This window comes from Phaenicophaeus curvirostris, chromosome 4, assembly GCF_032191515.1.
Source record: "Phaenicophaeus curvirostris isolate KB17595 chromosome 4, BPBGC_Pcur_1.0, whole genome shotgun sequence".
In the NCBI taxonomy this organism is placed as follows: Eukaryota; Metazoa; Chordata; class Aves; order Cuculiformes; family Cuculidae; genus Phaenicophaeus; species Phaenicophaeus curvirostris.
The window spans coordinates 1203528-1217219 of NC_091395.1; the positions used below are offsets into that span (position 1 = coordinate 1203528).

The 13692-nt window shown below is 46.2% G+C and overlaps 1 protein-coding gene across 5 annotated transcripts in view; it reads left to right on the top strand.

Annotated features, from left to right (window-relative positions):
- Positions 1–13692, top strand: part of ANKRD17 (ankyrin repeat domain 17) — a 90174-nt gene that overhangs the window by 33872 nt on the left and 42610 nt on the right. For all 5 annotated transcript variants that reach the window (XM_069854998.1, XM_069854999.1, XM_069855001.1 and 2 more), the window contains exons 2-4: positions 10480–10633; positions 11189–11345; positions 13477–13624. In XM_069854998.1, the coding sequence (XP_069711099.1) occupies positions 10480–10633; positions 11189–11345; positions 13477–13624 (459 nt within the window). The remainder of the gene's footprint in view (positions 1–10479; positions 10634–11188; positions 11346–13476; positions 13625–13692) is intronic.

Genomic DNA, 13692 nt, shown 5'->3' on the forward strand with positions numbered 1-13692 from the left:
CTTTCTCAGGAGCACACACGTTGTTCAGAGATGCTGGCATTACTGGGAATCAAGGTGCTCTTCAGGTAGCCCTCCAAAACTGTTGTTAAGGGCAGTCACACTTAGTTGCTTCTCAATTTTCACCTATCAAATAGCAAAACTGACTAGACTTTGATACAGATATGTTGTTCTGTGCTCTTTGTGTTTTCTGTATCCCTTTATTATCACTAGTGGAAGGCTTCTATGGACGCTGGCCAAGTCATCCTTGGGTGTCAGCCTGGATCTGAGGGGATGCCCTCAGGGTGTGCTTTGAGTGCTTGTTATCCAGAGAGACTGAGAGCCCTCGAGCTGTCCTTCAGCAGGAGGAGAGGTGGGAAACTCTCCCGGTACTGTTGATGTAGCTCTGAAGGCTCAGAGCCCGTGATATGGCCTGGGTGTAGAGGTGGCTGGGTGGTCCTAGGCAGCAGAGCTCTCTAAGCTTGTTACAGCTGTCGCGAGCACACTCTGGTTTCTGTGGGACTGTAAGTAACTTGTTAAGTAGCTTTAAGTGATGCTTACCTCAGATGTGGGGGAGTCTTAGGGGCTGTGGTTGTTTAAGAGTGACAGTTGGGGGATTTTGGCAACAAGGGGAGAAGGTGATTCTGGGAAGCTCGGTTGCCTCATTTCCTCTCTTTGTGGTTGTTGTCCCCCCTTTATTGTGTCTCTGATGGATAGACTTATCGGTGGGGAGATGTGATGGGTTACTTGCTAAGGGCAGCAGGGGTTGCCTGGGTAGGGTGAGGCTGTCTGTTCAGTACACCTTGGTTGTCGAGGTGGCTTTGTAGAAAGCGGTTTCCCTTTTGGTTTGTGACACTATGGGAACAACCTTTGTGGATGTTTCCTGCTTGTCAGCAGCTGTGCCCTAGACCACCACATCTCGGGGCTGGGCTGGAGACAGCGGGCCAGGTTCCTCACACACATCCAAAGCTTTGCTGCTGGGGTCAGTGCTTTCCAAGCTCACGCCAAATGAGATAGTTTCTGTCAATTGTTCACGTTCAGCTTGAGAGGAAGTGCATACCTCTGTTCAAGTGGTTGGGAATGTGTCAGCTTATGTACTGTTAACATCGAGTACCAGAAGCTGAGCTTTCAGAAGCATTGAAGGCAGGCACTTGTAGAGCTGGTGCTCTGATAATTTCCTTTCTTGTGATTTTCATCTGTTATTCATGTCAGAGGCCAAAATTTGTGGTTTTCTTCCCATGAATGTGAAATTGGGGCAGGGAACTTATTAAGATAATGAGTAGAGTTATTTTTACACTGGTGCGAGATCTCTCTCACAAACAATTGCAGTTCAATACCAGTTAATGCGTAAATGGGCATAACGTGCAGGTGTGCTGAGTGTTTGGGATGGAGGTTTGAATTGGGAAAAACTACTAAACTGAAGTTCTCTTCCTCTCTAGCCTCACAACCTTTTTGTATCTGTGGGTTTGGTTCTGTCTGCCTGCCTGCCTCTCTGTTGCTTGCAAAGCCGGAGATGTGGACCACAGGAGGAGAGGAGGGAGTTTTCCTGCGACTATCTCAGCACCTGCCTCGCTGTCAGGAACACTGCAGTGATAATGCAGGTGTCCCTGCAGCAGGAATGCTGCTGGTGCCAGCCCCGAGGACTGTTATGCCGTTTCAGCAGCACAGACTGTTACTCTTCGCACCATTCCCCCTCCCTCTTGTTGTATTTTAGCAGCAGTGGGAGAAACAGCATCTAGTTGTTGGAATAAAATGAAGGGAGAGGCTGCTGAGACATTCCAGCTGCCGGACTGCAGATTTCCGCTGAACAAAGCGGTTAGGTTTGGGGAGGATTGCTGTGTGTCCAAAAGACAGCAGCTCCAATGATAGATCCCAGGTAACTGGAAGCAATCCTCCCCTTGCAGGGAAGAAACGCTGCTGTAAGGCTTGCTGTCTGTGGTGATGGTGCTGCTGGAGCAGCCGGGAAGGGCAAGGTGGAATCACACAGCTTGTTCATGCTTCCAGATAGATTTGAAGGAAAGACACAAACCTGCAGGACTGAAATTGAGTGGGCAAAGTCATCTGCTTGACTTAGCTGCAGGGTGTGCCTTCTGCCTCAGGAAATGCTTATCTTTAGATAAAGAACAGGGTGTCTTGTGTAAATCTCCAGTAAACCATCGCTCCTATTCAGAGCTGTCCCTATAAATTAGGTGGTCGTGGTGTTCGGTTTATCCCCACAAGAATGGCAAGCAGTGCCAGAGTCTTCTCTTCGGTAAAGATCTGAGGTGGAATTTTTGTTCTAACATATTATTAATGCTATAAGATCTACATCTTAAAGTGGCTTGAAACTTGTGTATAGGGGCAGTTTCACCTGAGAACCTGTACCCTTAGGTGGAAACTCAGAACAGTCCACTTTGCCTTAATGTTCAGTTTGATAAAGTCAAAATCTATTCCCAGTGTTTTACTGCAGGATATGCGCAAGTTGATGCTTTGTCTGGATGTTTCAAATCGGTGTTTTTTCCAGTGAGCTGCCTTTCAGCTGGAATGGGTTACTGCAGTTTGAAAGTGTAAGAGAGGATATTCTGAGGGCTGAAAGGCAGTGGGGAAAGGGAGAACAGGCATGGAGTTCTTCCTTTAGCATGGGATGCGAGGGGCTGAAAAAATTCCCTCCCTTTCTTACCCTGAGTGGACCTGTGACTCACATGAAGGAAGATGGGCCACAAAGATGATCCGAGGGCCGGAGCACCTCCTGTACGAGGACAGGCTGAGAGAATTGGGGTTGTTCAGCCTGAAGAAGAGAAGGCCCCAAGGAGAACTTAAAGGAGCTTCTGGTATTGAAAGGGCTTCCAGGAAAGCTGGGGAGGGGCTCCTGATCGGGCTGGCGGGGAGAGGATATGGGGAGGTGGTTTAAAGCTGAAAGGGGAGAGATTGAGATGAGATTTTAGGGAGAAATGTTTTGCTGTGAGGGTGGGGAGGCCCTGGCCCAGGTTGCCCAGAGCAGGGGTGGCTGCCCCATCCCTGGACGTGTTCAAGGCCAGGCTGGTTGGGGCTTGGAGCCCCTGATCCAGTGGGAGGTGTCCCTGCCTATAGCAGGGGGTGAGACTGGATGGGCTTTGGGGTCCCTTCCAACCCAAACTATTCTATGATTCTGTGAAAAAAGCAGTGTGTGTCTGCAGTGTGGACATTTTGAAGGATCTTTAGAATAGTAAGTCATTTGTCTTCTGAAGACTCCCAATGATTTCTTCATACTTAGAACTGAGAGCTGCATGTGAAGGTTCTGTTAGCCCACTAAGGCTAGAACGACGATGGAATTATGCATTGTAATTTGCAGAGTTTCTGGGTTTGCTATTTGTATGTCAGGGTTTGGGTACCTAAGTGACAATCCAGTGCTTGAAATACTTGGCCTGGTTTTCCACGTTCCAAATATATCATTGCTTTGTTTTGATTCACTCTTCCTTCACACATCTCTTGCTGCGCATTGAATGTTTAGATAGAAGACATTGAAAATACCTAGCAGCGTCGTGCAGAGAAAACTGAACTGGTTATTAGTCAGGACTGGACTTTGTTCTTGCACTGGGAATGCTGTTTTGTTTCCTCTTGTGTGTTCCAGCTGCAAGGTAATAGTATAAAAGCTGCTATTTCTGTGTAAAGCAGACTCGTGGGGTGTAGTCATGAAGCAAACAGTGGAAAATACTTTAAAGAAATTCTCATGAAAGTTTTATGAAAGACAGATACATATATTTTTATTTATTTGGTGCAGTGTCTTCCCATAACTTGGAATGGTTCCACAGTCACCCCCAGGGCTGCAGGAGGGGATCGGCATACGCTCAGTGGAGCTGATAAGCAGCCAAAAAGACTTGGGGACCATTTTTCATACAGGCACAGATACAAGCAAATCCCTAATCCTGTCCCGGTCTCAGGCTCTGGGTCTCCGAGGGAAGGTCTGGGGGGGCAGGGTGGGGGGCCGTTCCAGCCTGCCCCATCCTCCGCATCAGCCTGGGAGGTGGAAGCACTGCAGGGCCAGCTCTGAGCGAGTAAATGGCATTGGCCATAAGAATAATCATAGCAATTCTTAGTGATGGAAAGGACAGGAACAGCAATAACCACTGCTATGCCAATGGAGTTGAGAGCTAAAACTGTTCTAGAGTGAGTGCTGAGATCATTTTGGATACAAGTTGTTGGAGCACAAGGGGAAGGCAGTGCAAGTGTTGGTCCAAAGGGAGTTTTGCCATACCTGGCAGGCTTCAAAGTACCTGTTAAATTTCATATTGTCTTAAAAACATTTTGCTGCTCTCAAAAAACATTGCATCTGGGAAAATCAATTGTTGCAGCACTTGCAAAAGGAAAAAAGTCCTCCTGTACCTCAGTAAGGAACAACACAAAAGGACTCTTGAAGTCTGTTTGAGGTCGAGTTTGCTACAATGCAATAGCCACGAGCTGTTACTTGCTAGGAGCTGTTCTTAAGCTAGAAGCTTCAGAAAGGCTTTGTCCCATGTCTGGATGCACGTAGGAACCGTTTGCACCCGCTGGGTGTCAAGCATCAAAGGCCAAAGGTAGAAATTTAGCAAATTCTAAACATGCCCAACATGAGGCAAAATTCATGGGAATCATCGGGCAAAAGATAAGAAATTAGTCTGCTGTTGGGTTGTAAACCTGAAAAATAGCAGCCAGACCTAAAATCAAGGAAGGAACTTGCAGAGGAGATAGTTTTTCATGAAAGAGTTTCTTTGGGCCTCGTGAAAGTCTTGTCTGGACAAGTGTGGTTCATCCAAGCCAGGTTTCAGATGCCGTTGTTTATGAAGCTTAAGAACACTGAGGCTTAAAAGCATTTCATCCTATTATGTTAATGAGTGCGACTTGCTGTTTCACAGCCCGCGAGATCTGCTGGTTGCAGCCCAACTGCCAGACATTTCAACCGTGTTTCACTGTTGGCTGGAGACTTTTAAAGGAGCATTTACTGATTTTTTTTTTTTTTTAGCATGTCTTTGTGTAAGGCTTCAGGATACAGAATTATTATGTTGTCTGTCTTGTTATAATAAACAGTAGCTAAAACACAGGCAGGAACTTGTGGTGCTTTCAGGAGTCACAGAGCCATGGAATGGTTTGGGTTGGAAAGGATCTCAAAACCCATCCATTCCCACCCCTGCCATGGGCAGGGACACCCCCCACTGGATCAGGGGCTCAAAGCCCCATCCAACCTGGCCTTGAACACCTCCAGGGATGGGGCAGCCACCACTGCTCTGGGCAACCTGGGCCAGGGCCTCCCCACCCTCACAGCAAAACATTTCTTCCCCTAAGATCTCATCTCAGTCTCCCCTCTTTCAGCTGATCGAAACTGTGTGCATGCCAGATGGCCCTAAAGAACGTGACCAGGGAATAGGATGGGCCACATGGACTCTTGAGCTCTTCAAATCAGGCAGGGAACCTGAGGTGGGAAGGAGAAAATACCTTTTTACAGCCTTTTCTTAGTGCTTGTATTACAGCACAGCTCTGATTGAGGAAAAACTCTAAAATTAGAGTGATAAAGAAATGCAGAGTTGCTGCAGATGAATGACCAGAGCTCTTCGTGGCAGCCCTGCACTGCTGGGGTGGATAAGTAACGAGCTACAGCCACGCTGCCATGGGGCTTTAGTGTGTGGTGCATGCTGGAAACTAGCTGCTTTCTGTCACTGTTCTTAAATGACACATTAAATAGTTGCTTTGATTGCTCTTTACTATTGATAAAGCTCAGCTCATCATAAAGCTCTCTGGTAAAGTTTAGTTGGCTACTGTGTTGGTGTGAAGTGTGAATATAGAAGTGTTAGATATGTGTGAAAAGTAGGAGCTCAGACACTAAACCAGTGGTAACCAAGTCACTGGTGTGGCAAAAAGGCTTGGCTTCACTCTTGAGTTCTTTGTGTGGCATCAAACAAGAGTAGAATTTCTTATTGGTGAAGTTGTGTGGTATCATCGGAGTTGAATCGGGTCATGGTCAGATGTGTGGCACCAGGTTCTGTTTTAAAGTGCTTGGAGAGTTTTCATTCTAAATTGCCAGTATATGGCAGGTAGTTGTGCTGAGAGTGAGATTAGAATTGCTGGTTTTTTAGGCTAGTAATGTTAATTCAGGTTTTGTGTCACAATGTTGGTAGGAATGTATCTTGCTCGGCTGAATAGCTTGTTTAGTGGTGAGGCTTTAGAGGAGTTGTTCTGTTGTGGAGTGCTGTGGCTTTGTATCATAAGTGTAGAAGTAGTTGGTTGTTGATGGAATGCATCTGCCTTCCTCCCACGCTCCCTGGCTTGATGTACAGTTAGGAAGACAGTAATCTGTGTTTAGCCTTACAAGTTGTAAAATCGAGTTTGGTGGGGGACTGACAGCTCCTTTTCACGTCCTTCATGCATGGAGTGTGGGGGTTTGAGGTTTTGGTTGTGTTATTTGGTGGGATTTTGTTGGTTTTTTGGGTTTTTTTTGAGAGGGGAACCCTGGGAGGAAGTTCATTCTTTGACCTTAGGTTACAGCTGTTTAGGACCATGTGGAGTTGTATGTAGGGACTCGGAAGCCACTGGCACAGGGATCCAGAGGCTATTTACATCATTGCATCCTTGTGGGATCTCTGTTGGTGGCAGGTTTATATGTGCATGGCTTGGTGGGGAGAAGCCGGTCAGGTCCGAGTTAGTATCAAGCCCTGAATTATGTCTCTCGTTGATCTAGCACAACGTCGAGGCAGGAGCTGTGCAGTTTGAGCCAAGTAAAGCAGTTGTGCTTGGGTTTTTTTGGCTCTAACCTGGCATTTATTAAACTGGATGTTCAGTATCTGGTACTTGGCAGTCAGACCATAAAACTACTGACGGCTTGCAGGGCTGTCTTCAAGGTGTATGGAAATGGGTCCTGGTGGGTCAGCTTTACCTGGCTGAGGTGTCTGTGTCCATGTACGAGATAGCAAAACAGCACTGAAAATGCAGAGGCATGGTTCTTTGTGAAAGCAGAAAAAGCAGCCTGGCACATAGCGTGACACGTCCTGTTTCTGGTGTGGTAAAGAGGACGTCTCTTCATGTTCTGTTTCCTGCTTGATGGGGAAAACCAAGGAGCAAACAGGACACCCCAAGGCTGGAGGAGAAGGAATGGGGGGGGGTTGAGCCTGTACCTCAGAAAAGAGTGAACCAGGCTGCTTGAATCAGTGAGAGTGCGTGCACATGGTGTGCCTGGTGGGATGTATATGGGCAAAGGAGCAGAGAGGGTGCTGTGAGGGAGAGAGCAAGTGTGCAGAACCCCATTTGGTGGTATTGCAAAGCAGTACTAAGCAAGGAAGAACTCCTCTTTCTAATAAGAGATGATAAAAGCATGTAATGTTGAAAATATAGGTTTAGTGTGGCATTACAGTGCTTGGAGAATTTAGAATTACTGTTTTGCCTAGATAAATAGTACTCGAACCATATGCTGAAGACCTTGTGGCGTGAAATGTCCTTGCAGCTTGGATTTATGTACCTGTTACCACTGTATGGCTCTGAGCCGCTTTTCCATTTCTCTTCACAGTTGCACTCAGCGCATCAACACTGCAGGCTGCTCCTTCTGAGATCGGGCAGAACTCGATAGTTTCATCTCCCTGGCACCTTGTTTGATTGTAGAAGCATCAAATACCCTGGAAGTGATTATGGGCAAAGTAAAAGTTGGCTAGGGCAGAACAGGAGATGATTATTGCGGGGTGAAAGGGGGAGCCGCCCTGCGCGATTGTGGCCTTCTGTGGGGCTGTCTGAACGGTTTGGTTGGACAAACACTGACTGAGAACACAGATTAGATACTCTGATATGTGAGGTGGAGCACTTGAGTGCTGTTCTGCAGGGTTTTAGTGAAGGGAAAGAAAGAGCATCTGAAGACTGTTAAAGGAAATGTCTGCTTACTTGGCCTGGTGGATGGAAACACTTTGTCTTCAGTTCCTAGTTTCTGTAGAGAGGGCAGTATTTTCTGAGAAATGAAAAAAATGTTTTCTCCTGAAGTAGTTTTTCTCACTGCTGTTAGACACTATTTTATCTCTGTCGCTCAGTGTGGTTGTTGGTGTCATGCTGAGCCAGCTGAAGGGACAAGGTCATAGGCAGAATGAAGCTCTGAAGCTGAAAGGTGATTGTGGGAATGTGGAGGACATAGTTGGAGGCTCAATGGAGGTCTGCAAGCGTCTTCTGCCTTAGAGAAGGAAACCCAGATATACTTAACGTCCTAAAACAGTCTAAAATGTCTCATTTAATAAGTTAATTTCTTATTGCTCAGGAATGTTTTGGGTGACAGTACACAATATAAATGTCTTCAAAACTTCATTGTAGGAGAAGTCTTCTCCTGATGACTTGTGGTTGTCTTGATTGTTTGTAGGTCGATTGCTTTTTTCTCTCCATTCTCCTTCTGCTTAGTTGTTTATTTAATCATACTGTGCTCATTCTTAGCTGGAAGGAAAATAGGAAGGTTTTTCCATTTGAAACTTAAGCTGCAGAAAAGGTCTGCTTTGGCGGGAGAGGGAGGTGAGTGGAGAGAGATGTTTTCCTCTCTGGACTTGTCTCCTAGCCAGTATTTCCCAGTGTTAGGAAGATCTGTGGTCAGTTGTGAAATCTCGCGCCCGGATGGGGTTTTTTCAGCTAGTCTAGGTAGCCGGGTTTGTGCAGGAGTTGGGTGAGCCACGAATCCTTCCGACGGCTCAGCAATTTGCCTTCCCAGTGGTGAGATCTGTCACTTGGCTCCTGAACAGCGGCGCAGTTCCCTTCTGTTGCTGCTCGCTGCAGTGGGCTTAGTCCTCTGGAATGAGACAAATGGCAAGGCCTCAGATGACCCAGACCCGGCTGAAAAAGGATGTTGGGGGTGCGTGGAGCAGAGCTGGCAGCGGCCAGGCAAGGGCGCTGGTGAGGTGGGAGTGTCTGTTCCGCAGGACTGGGAAGGGACTCGGAGGTGCCCTCACCAGCTGCCAAAGCCGCAGCCTGTGCGACTATCGCTTGGAAACAGGAATGCTGAGGAGCAATGTGCAGTCCTGGCGGACTGTCCTGTGGTCAGTGGCTGGAAGTCATCGGCCTGCTATGTTCCCACGTTTGAAGGAGAAGAGCAGAGGCTTTGGAGGAGTATAAGGAGGCTTCAGAGATGCCCTTGAGATGTGTCCTTGTGTATTGTCTGGTGGGGGATGTTGTTTCTCAGTGGTATTGTTGAAGTGATAAATTGAAGGCCTTTCAAAAGCTGTTTTGGGCCTCCCTTCCTAAACAAATGAGGTGTTTGGGTTCAGGCTGTGCTCTAGTACCGTATCCCAGCAAGGTTTGAGCAGGAGGCAGGCTGCAGAAGGAAAAGTTGTGTGAACTCCTTACTTGTGACAAGAGGGCAGCTGGGAGGATGGAGACAGTTGAGGAGTCCCAAGATGGAGTGGTCAGTCTTCTGGCTTATCAGGGCATTTATCTGCTGGAACCTCAACTTGTGATGCTCATGAGATGGCTTTGAAACTTTGGAGACAGGCATGCATCTTAAGAATGGAATAAATCGTATTCCTGTCTTGGTGGATCCCGTGTGGAAGTAGATTGCTGCTGTACTACAGACAGTGGCTGCTTTATCCACACTTTGAAGTTGTTAGCTCTGTGGTAGTGGTGGCTGGCACATGCGGGTGGGTTGTCTGGCAAACTTGCATTGAAATGGACTTCGATTTTGGATTGATCTTGGCTTTTGTGTTTTGTTTTTTTATTCTTTGATTATTTTTTTTTGAAGGTACGGATTTTTGAGGCAGCTGAGCTTTTTAGTGGGGTGTTTAAACTTGGTCTTTATAACCTAATAAATGGTTTGATGGCTCGTTCATGCATGGGCTTAGGGGTGTGTTCATGAAAGTAATCTTAGAGGAGTGTCCTCTCTAAACTACTTGGCTCATTCATAGAATCATGGAATGGTTCCGGTTGAAGGGACCTTAAAGCCCATCCAGTCCCACCCTCTGCCATGGGCAGGGACACCTCCCACGGGATCAGGGGCTCCAAGCCCCATCTGTTGCATTAGGAGACATCAGACTCTAAGGAAGAGAGAGAGCAGGAAGGATATTTCTGCAAGTAGGAAGAAAACAGTTGACACTAAAATAGCGATGACTTAGTTCTTCTGGTTTTGTATGCTAGTTTAGTTTAGACTGGGTTGTTTGAAATAGAATAATTCTGTCTTTGTTGTATGTATCTTTCATGCTTTGGGGAGAGAAAACCCCCAGCCCAACAGCTTGCATAGATGTTCCTGGCAGCTGCTACCTTCAGCCCTTTGGGGGTGATAGCAGTGGTTCTGCTTTTCCCTCCTGGTGTCAAGGTGGACTTGAAAACTGCAGTGCCACGTGCAGATGTGAAGCCAGTCTTAAACTGTTGGAGTATAACATGTGACTTAAAGTCTTGGAGTAAATGGATAAGGTGATGGATACCTTCTCTGTCTGTGATTTTGGAAAAAATGACTAACAAAGTACTTGAGAACCAAACGCTGAAGTTATAACTGCAACTCTGGGGTTTTTGTTTTAAGTATATTCTGGTCAGTTATATAATTTCTAAGCCAGGTCTGTTATTTTTCAGGTGGAATCGTTTATCTTGGATCAGGATGATCTTGAAAACCCGATGCTGGAAACAGCCTCTAAGTTGCTTTTGTCCAGTACGGCCGATGGTGCTGACCTGAGAACAGTAGATCCAGAAACCCAGGCAAGATTAGAAGCTTTACTTGAAGCTGCAGGTACGTCCCCGTGTCCCACACAGGTTTAACCCCAAAGCCCTTATACATGAGATCATGCTGATATTGCTTGCCTGAGCCTAATCCATATGAGCATAATGCAAATGCAGAACATAAAGCAGTGTGAACCCAGCATATTTGTGCAAGTCATTGGAGAGAAAAGTCTTTGGAGTTTGTTAAAGCATTGGAATTTTTCGGAAGTCAGAGTTTGATGTGAAGGTCGTGCTTCTAATTGAATTCCTCCAATCCTGGTTTCCTTAAAGCCTTAGTAAAATTTGACACCTGACCTTAGATCAAAAATAAATAGCTCAGTGCAGCTTTGTTTTGTAACTGGTGCCATATGAAAAGCTTCACTAGTCGGAGGGTTTCACTCACGCGCATCACATCTGAGCACAGCTTTTAAATCAGTGCTGTAAACTGTTAATCCCTCCATTCTGGAAGCTGTACTTTATTATGCTTGGAATGGTTCTGCCAACAAATCTCACAGGCTCAGTTGCAAATTCTCTCTTTTCTCCTTTTCTGGCCTTCGTCCCCGCTTGCCGTAAATTGGAACGGAAGGAATAGGTAAGCTGTCTACAGCTGATGGTAAAGCGTTCGCAGATCCCGAGGTGCTTCGCAGGCTGACTTCCTCGGTCAGCTGCGCGTTGGATGAAGCTGCCGCTGCACTGACCCGGATGAGAGCAGAAAGCACAGCGAATGCAGGGCAGACGGACAAGTAAGCCAAACTCTATACTGGGCTTTTTCAGTAGTTTCCTACTTTAAGAAGCTGTTTTTCTTATTGTATTGCTTCTCATTACGTGGTGGAGAAGCTCTTACTGAAGTGGAATTGGTGCCAGATTTTCACCTGTGACTCTCATATTGAATATTCCTGGAGTGTCAGGTCTCCCAGCAGGGAGTGAAGCAAGTTGTACTGCTTAGAATCCAGAAATCGCACTTCGAAGTAATTAAACCTGGCCACCTACAGAAACAACATGTTTAAGCTGTTAAATAGAATGACTCTTAGAACCTAAAACCAGCAAATCCTGACATGGGTCATTCAGTCATTGCTTTGGGATGAAGGGAAAACAACCTAATTTGTTGGTTTATGGAACTTCAGAGTGTCTTTAACTGAGGAGGGAGAACAGTTTTGAGGGACCGGAGCCTTCCTGCAGTGGCGGTCTGCAGCTTTCCCGTAGCGGGGAGGACCTTGGGTAGAGCCTCTGCCAGAGTCACTGCCTTGTGACAGCACCTTCTGCCTTTTGGTTGTGTCTTATGGGGACGCTTACGAGGGAAAGGAAATGAAAGTTGCCCTCTAGGCTGTCTTTAAGCCTCAGTACAACAGAAGTTTTGGGAGGAACAGCCAAGTGCCACTGTGGTAGTTGGACACTTGAGAGGTTCAGGTGGATAGGGTGCTGGGACATCTTGCCTAGAGTGTACTTTCGCTGAGAAAGGTTGGACCAGATGATCCTTGAGGTCCCTTCCAACCTGCGTTCTATGATTCTGTGATAGTTGGCAGTTTGTGTACTGAATAACTTCAAAGAAACATCTCCTGATGTGTTGACCAGGACATGTGAAGAACAGCAGAATCATCTGGGGTTAGCGCTTCCCTTCCTGCCCCAGCTGCCTCTTTGCTTGTGAATGAAGTTGTAACTGGGAGAAAGGATGTGGAAAACAAAACCAAATCTGTGAAATGCAGTGAACAGACATATTTGAGACATTTTTCTTTATGTATTAAGCTTATATCTGGTGGCACAAATCGAGCTGGAGTCCTAGGTACAGTTTACAGGTGTAAGTCAGTCCTTGTTCCACAAATACATGCTTTTACGCCTTGAGTGTCTTACGAATTGCTCATATTCTGGTTGAGTTACATCGGTTCCCAAAGCTTTCTGTCGACTACATTATTGTCCCATTCCCTTTTGAGATAGTTCTGTGTGGATGAAGCTCCGAAATGGAGAAAGGACAGTGGATCGAGTGAATCATGGGTTTATTACTACTGATCCAGTTATTTGGAGCAGAATCGAGAAAAAATCAGACCTGAATTTTTATTCTCACAAAGCAGTAGCTCTTTTGGAATGAAGGCAGTGTAGACAAAACCCAGAATCAGAGGGATTGATAATATGCTGCCAGCAGGCACTTTTGACCAAAACAAAATTGGAATGATAGAAGTGATGTACTCAAAGCAATGTGAGAAGCAGAAGCACCCTGACACAGGGCTTGCCCAGCTAGGGGAGTTTTCTACTTCACTGCTTGGTTGAGTTAGGGCCGTAATTGGAACATCAGATGGTGCTACACAATTTCAGGCTTTTCAGCACAGGGGAGAGGGCAGTGATGCATTTCATAATAGGAGAAGAGTGATGCAGGTGGTTGGTTTTAGTTGAATTAACAGTTACAGTGCTGATGAGAAGTTAAAGTTTTGTTAGGATGGACAGGTGACTTCTGTGTCCTCTGGTCCTGGGGCAGAAAGGAATGTGAATGCAGCTCTGCACCGTGGTTGCCAGCTTGGAGGGGAGTACTCATAGTGGTGTACTTGTCGAGATTTAATCTGTTCTCCTTTTCTTTGAACCTGATTTTGTCCCACTCATGTTTTCAGACTGGAACAACAAAGCAGGAATAGGCTGAGACTGTATTTTATGTCATAAAACTTCCCTTAAAAATCAGTAATGGTGAAGCGTACGCATTGCTCACCTTTCAGAGGTTATGTGGAAGACCTCAGGTAATGGCACCTCTGTAATTAGCAGTTGGCACTTCTTTATATCATGTTTCCTTTTTCATTGACTGTATCCTCATGCCATGTTGGGTTCTCACTCTGCACACAGAGCAAGCATTTCAAGTCTGTTTTCACTTTTAAACTCTTTCTATCTTATCAGCCGCAGCTTGGCCGAGGCGTGTTCTGAAGGAGATGTAAACGCTGTGCGGAAGTTGCTGATTGAAGGCCGAAGTGTGAACGAGCACACGGAAGAAGGGGAAAGCCTCCTTTGTTTAGCCTGCTCGGCAGGTTATTATGAGCTGGCACAGGTTGGTTTCCCAACTGTTAATGCATTCTTTATGCTTACTTCTCCATGTAGTTTCTAACAGAAAACTGT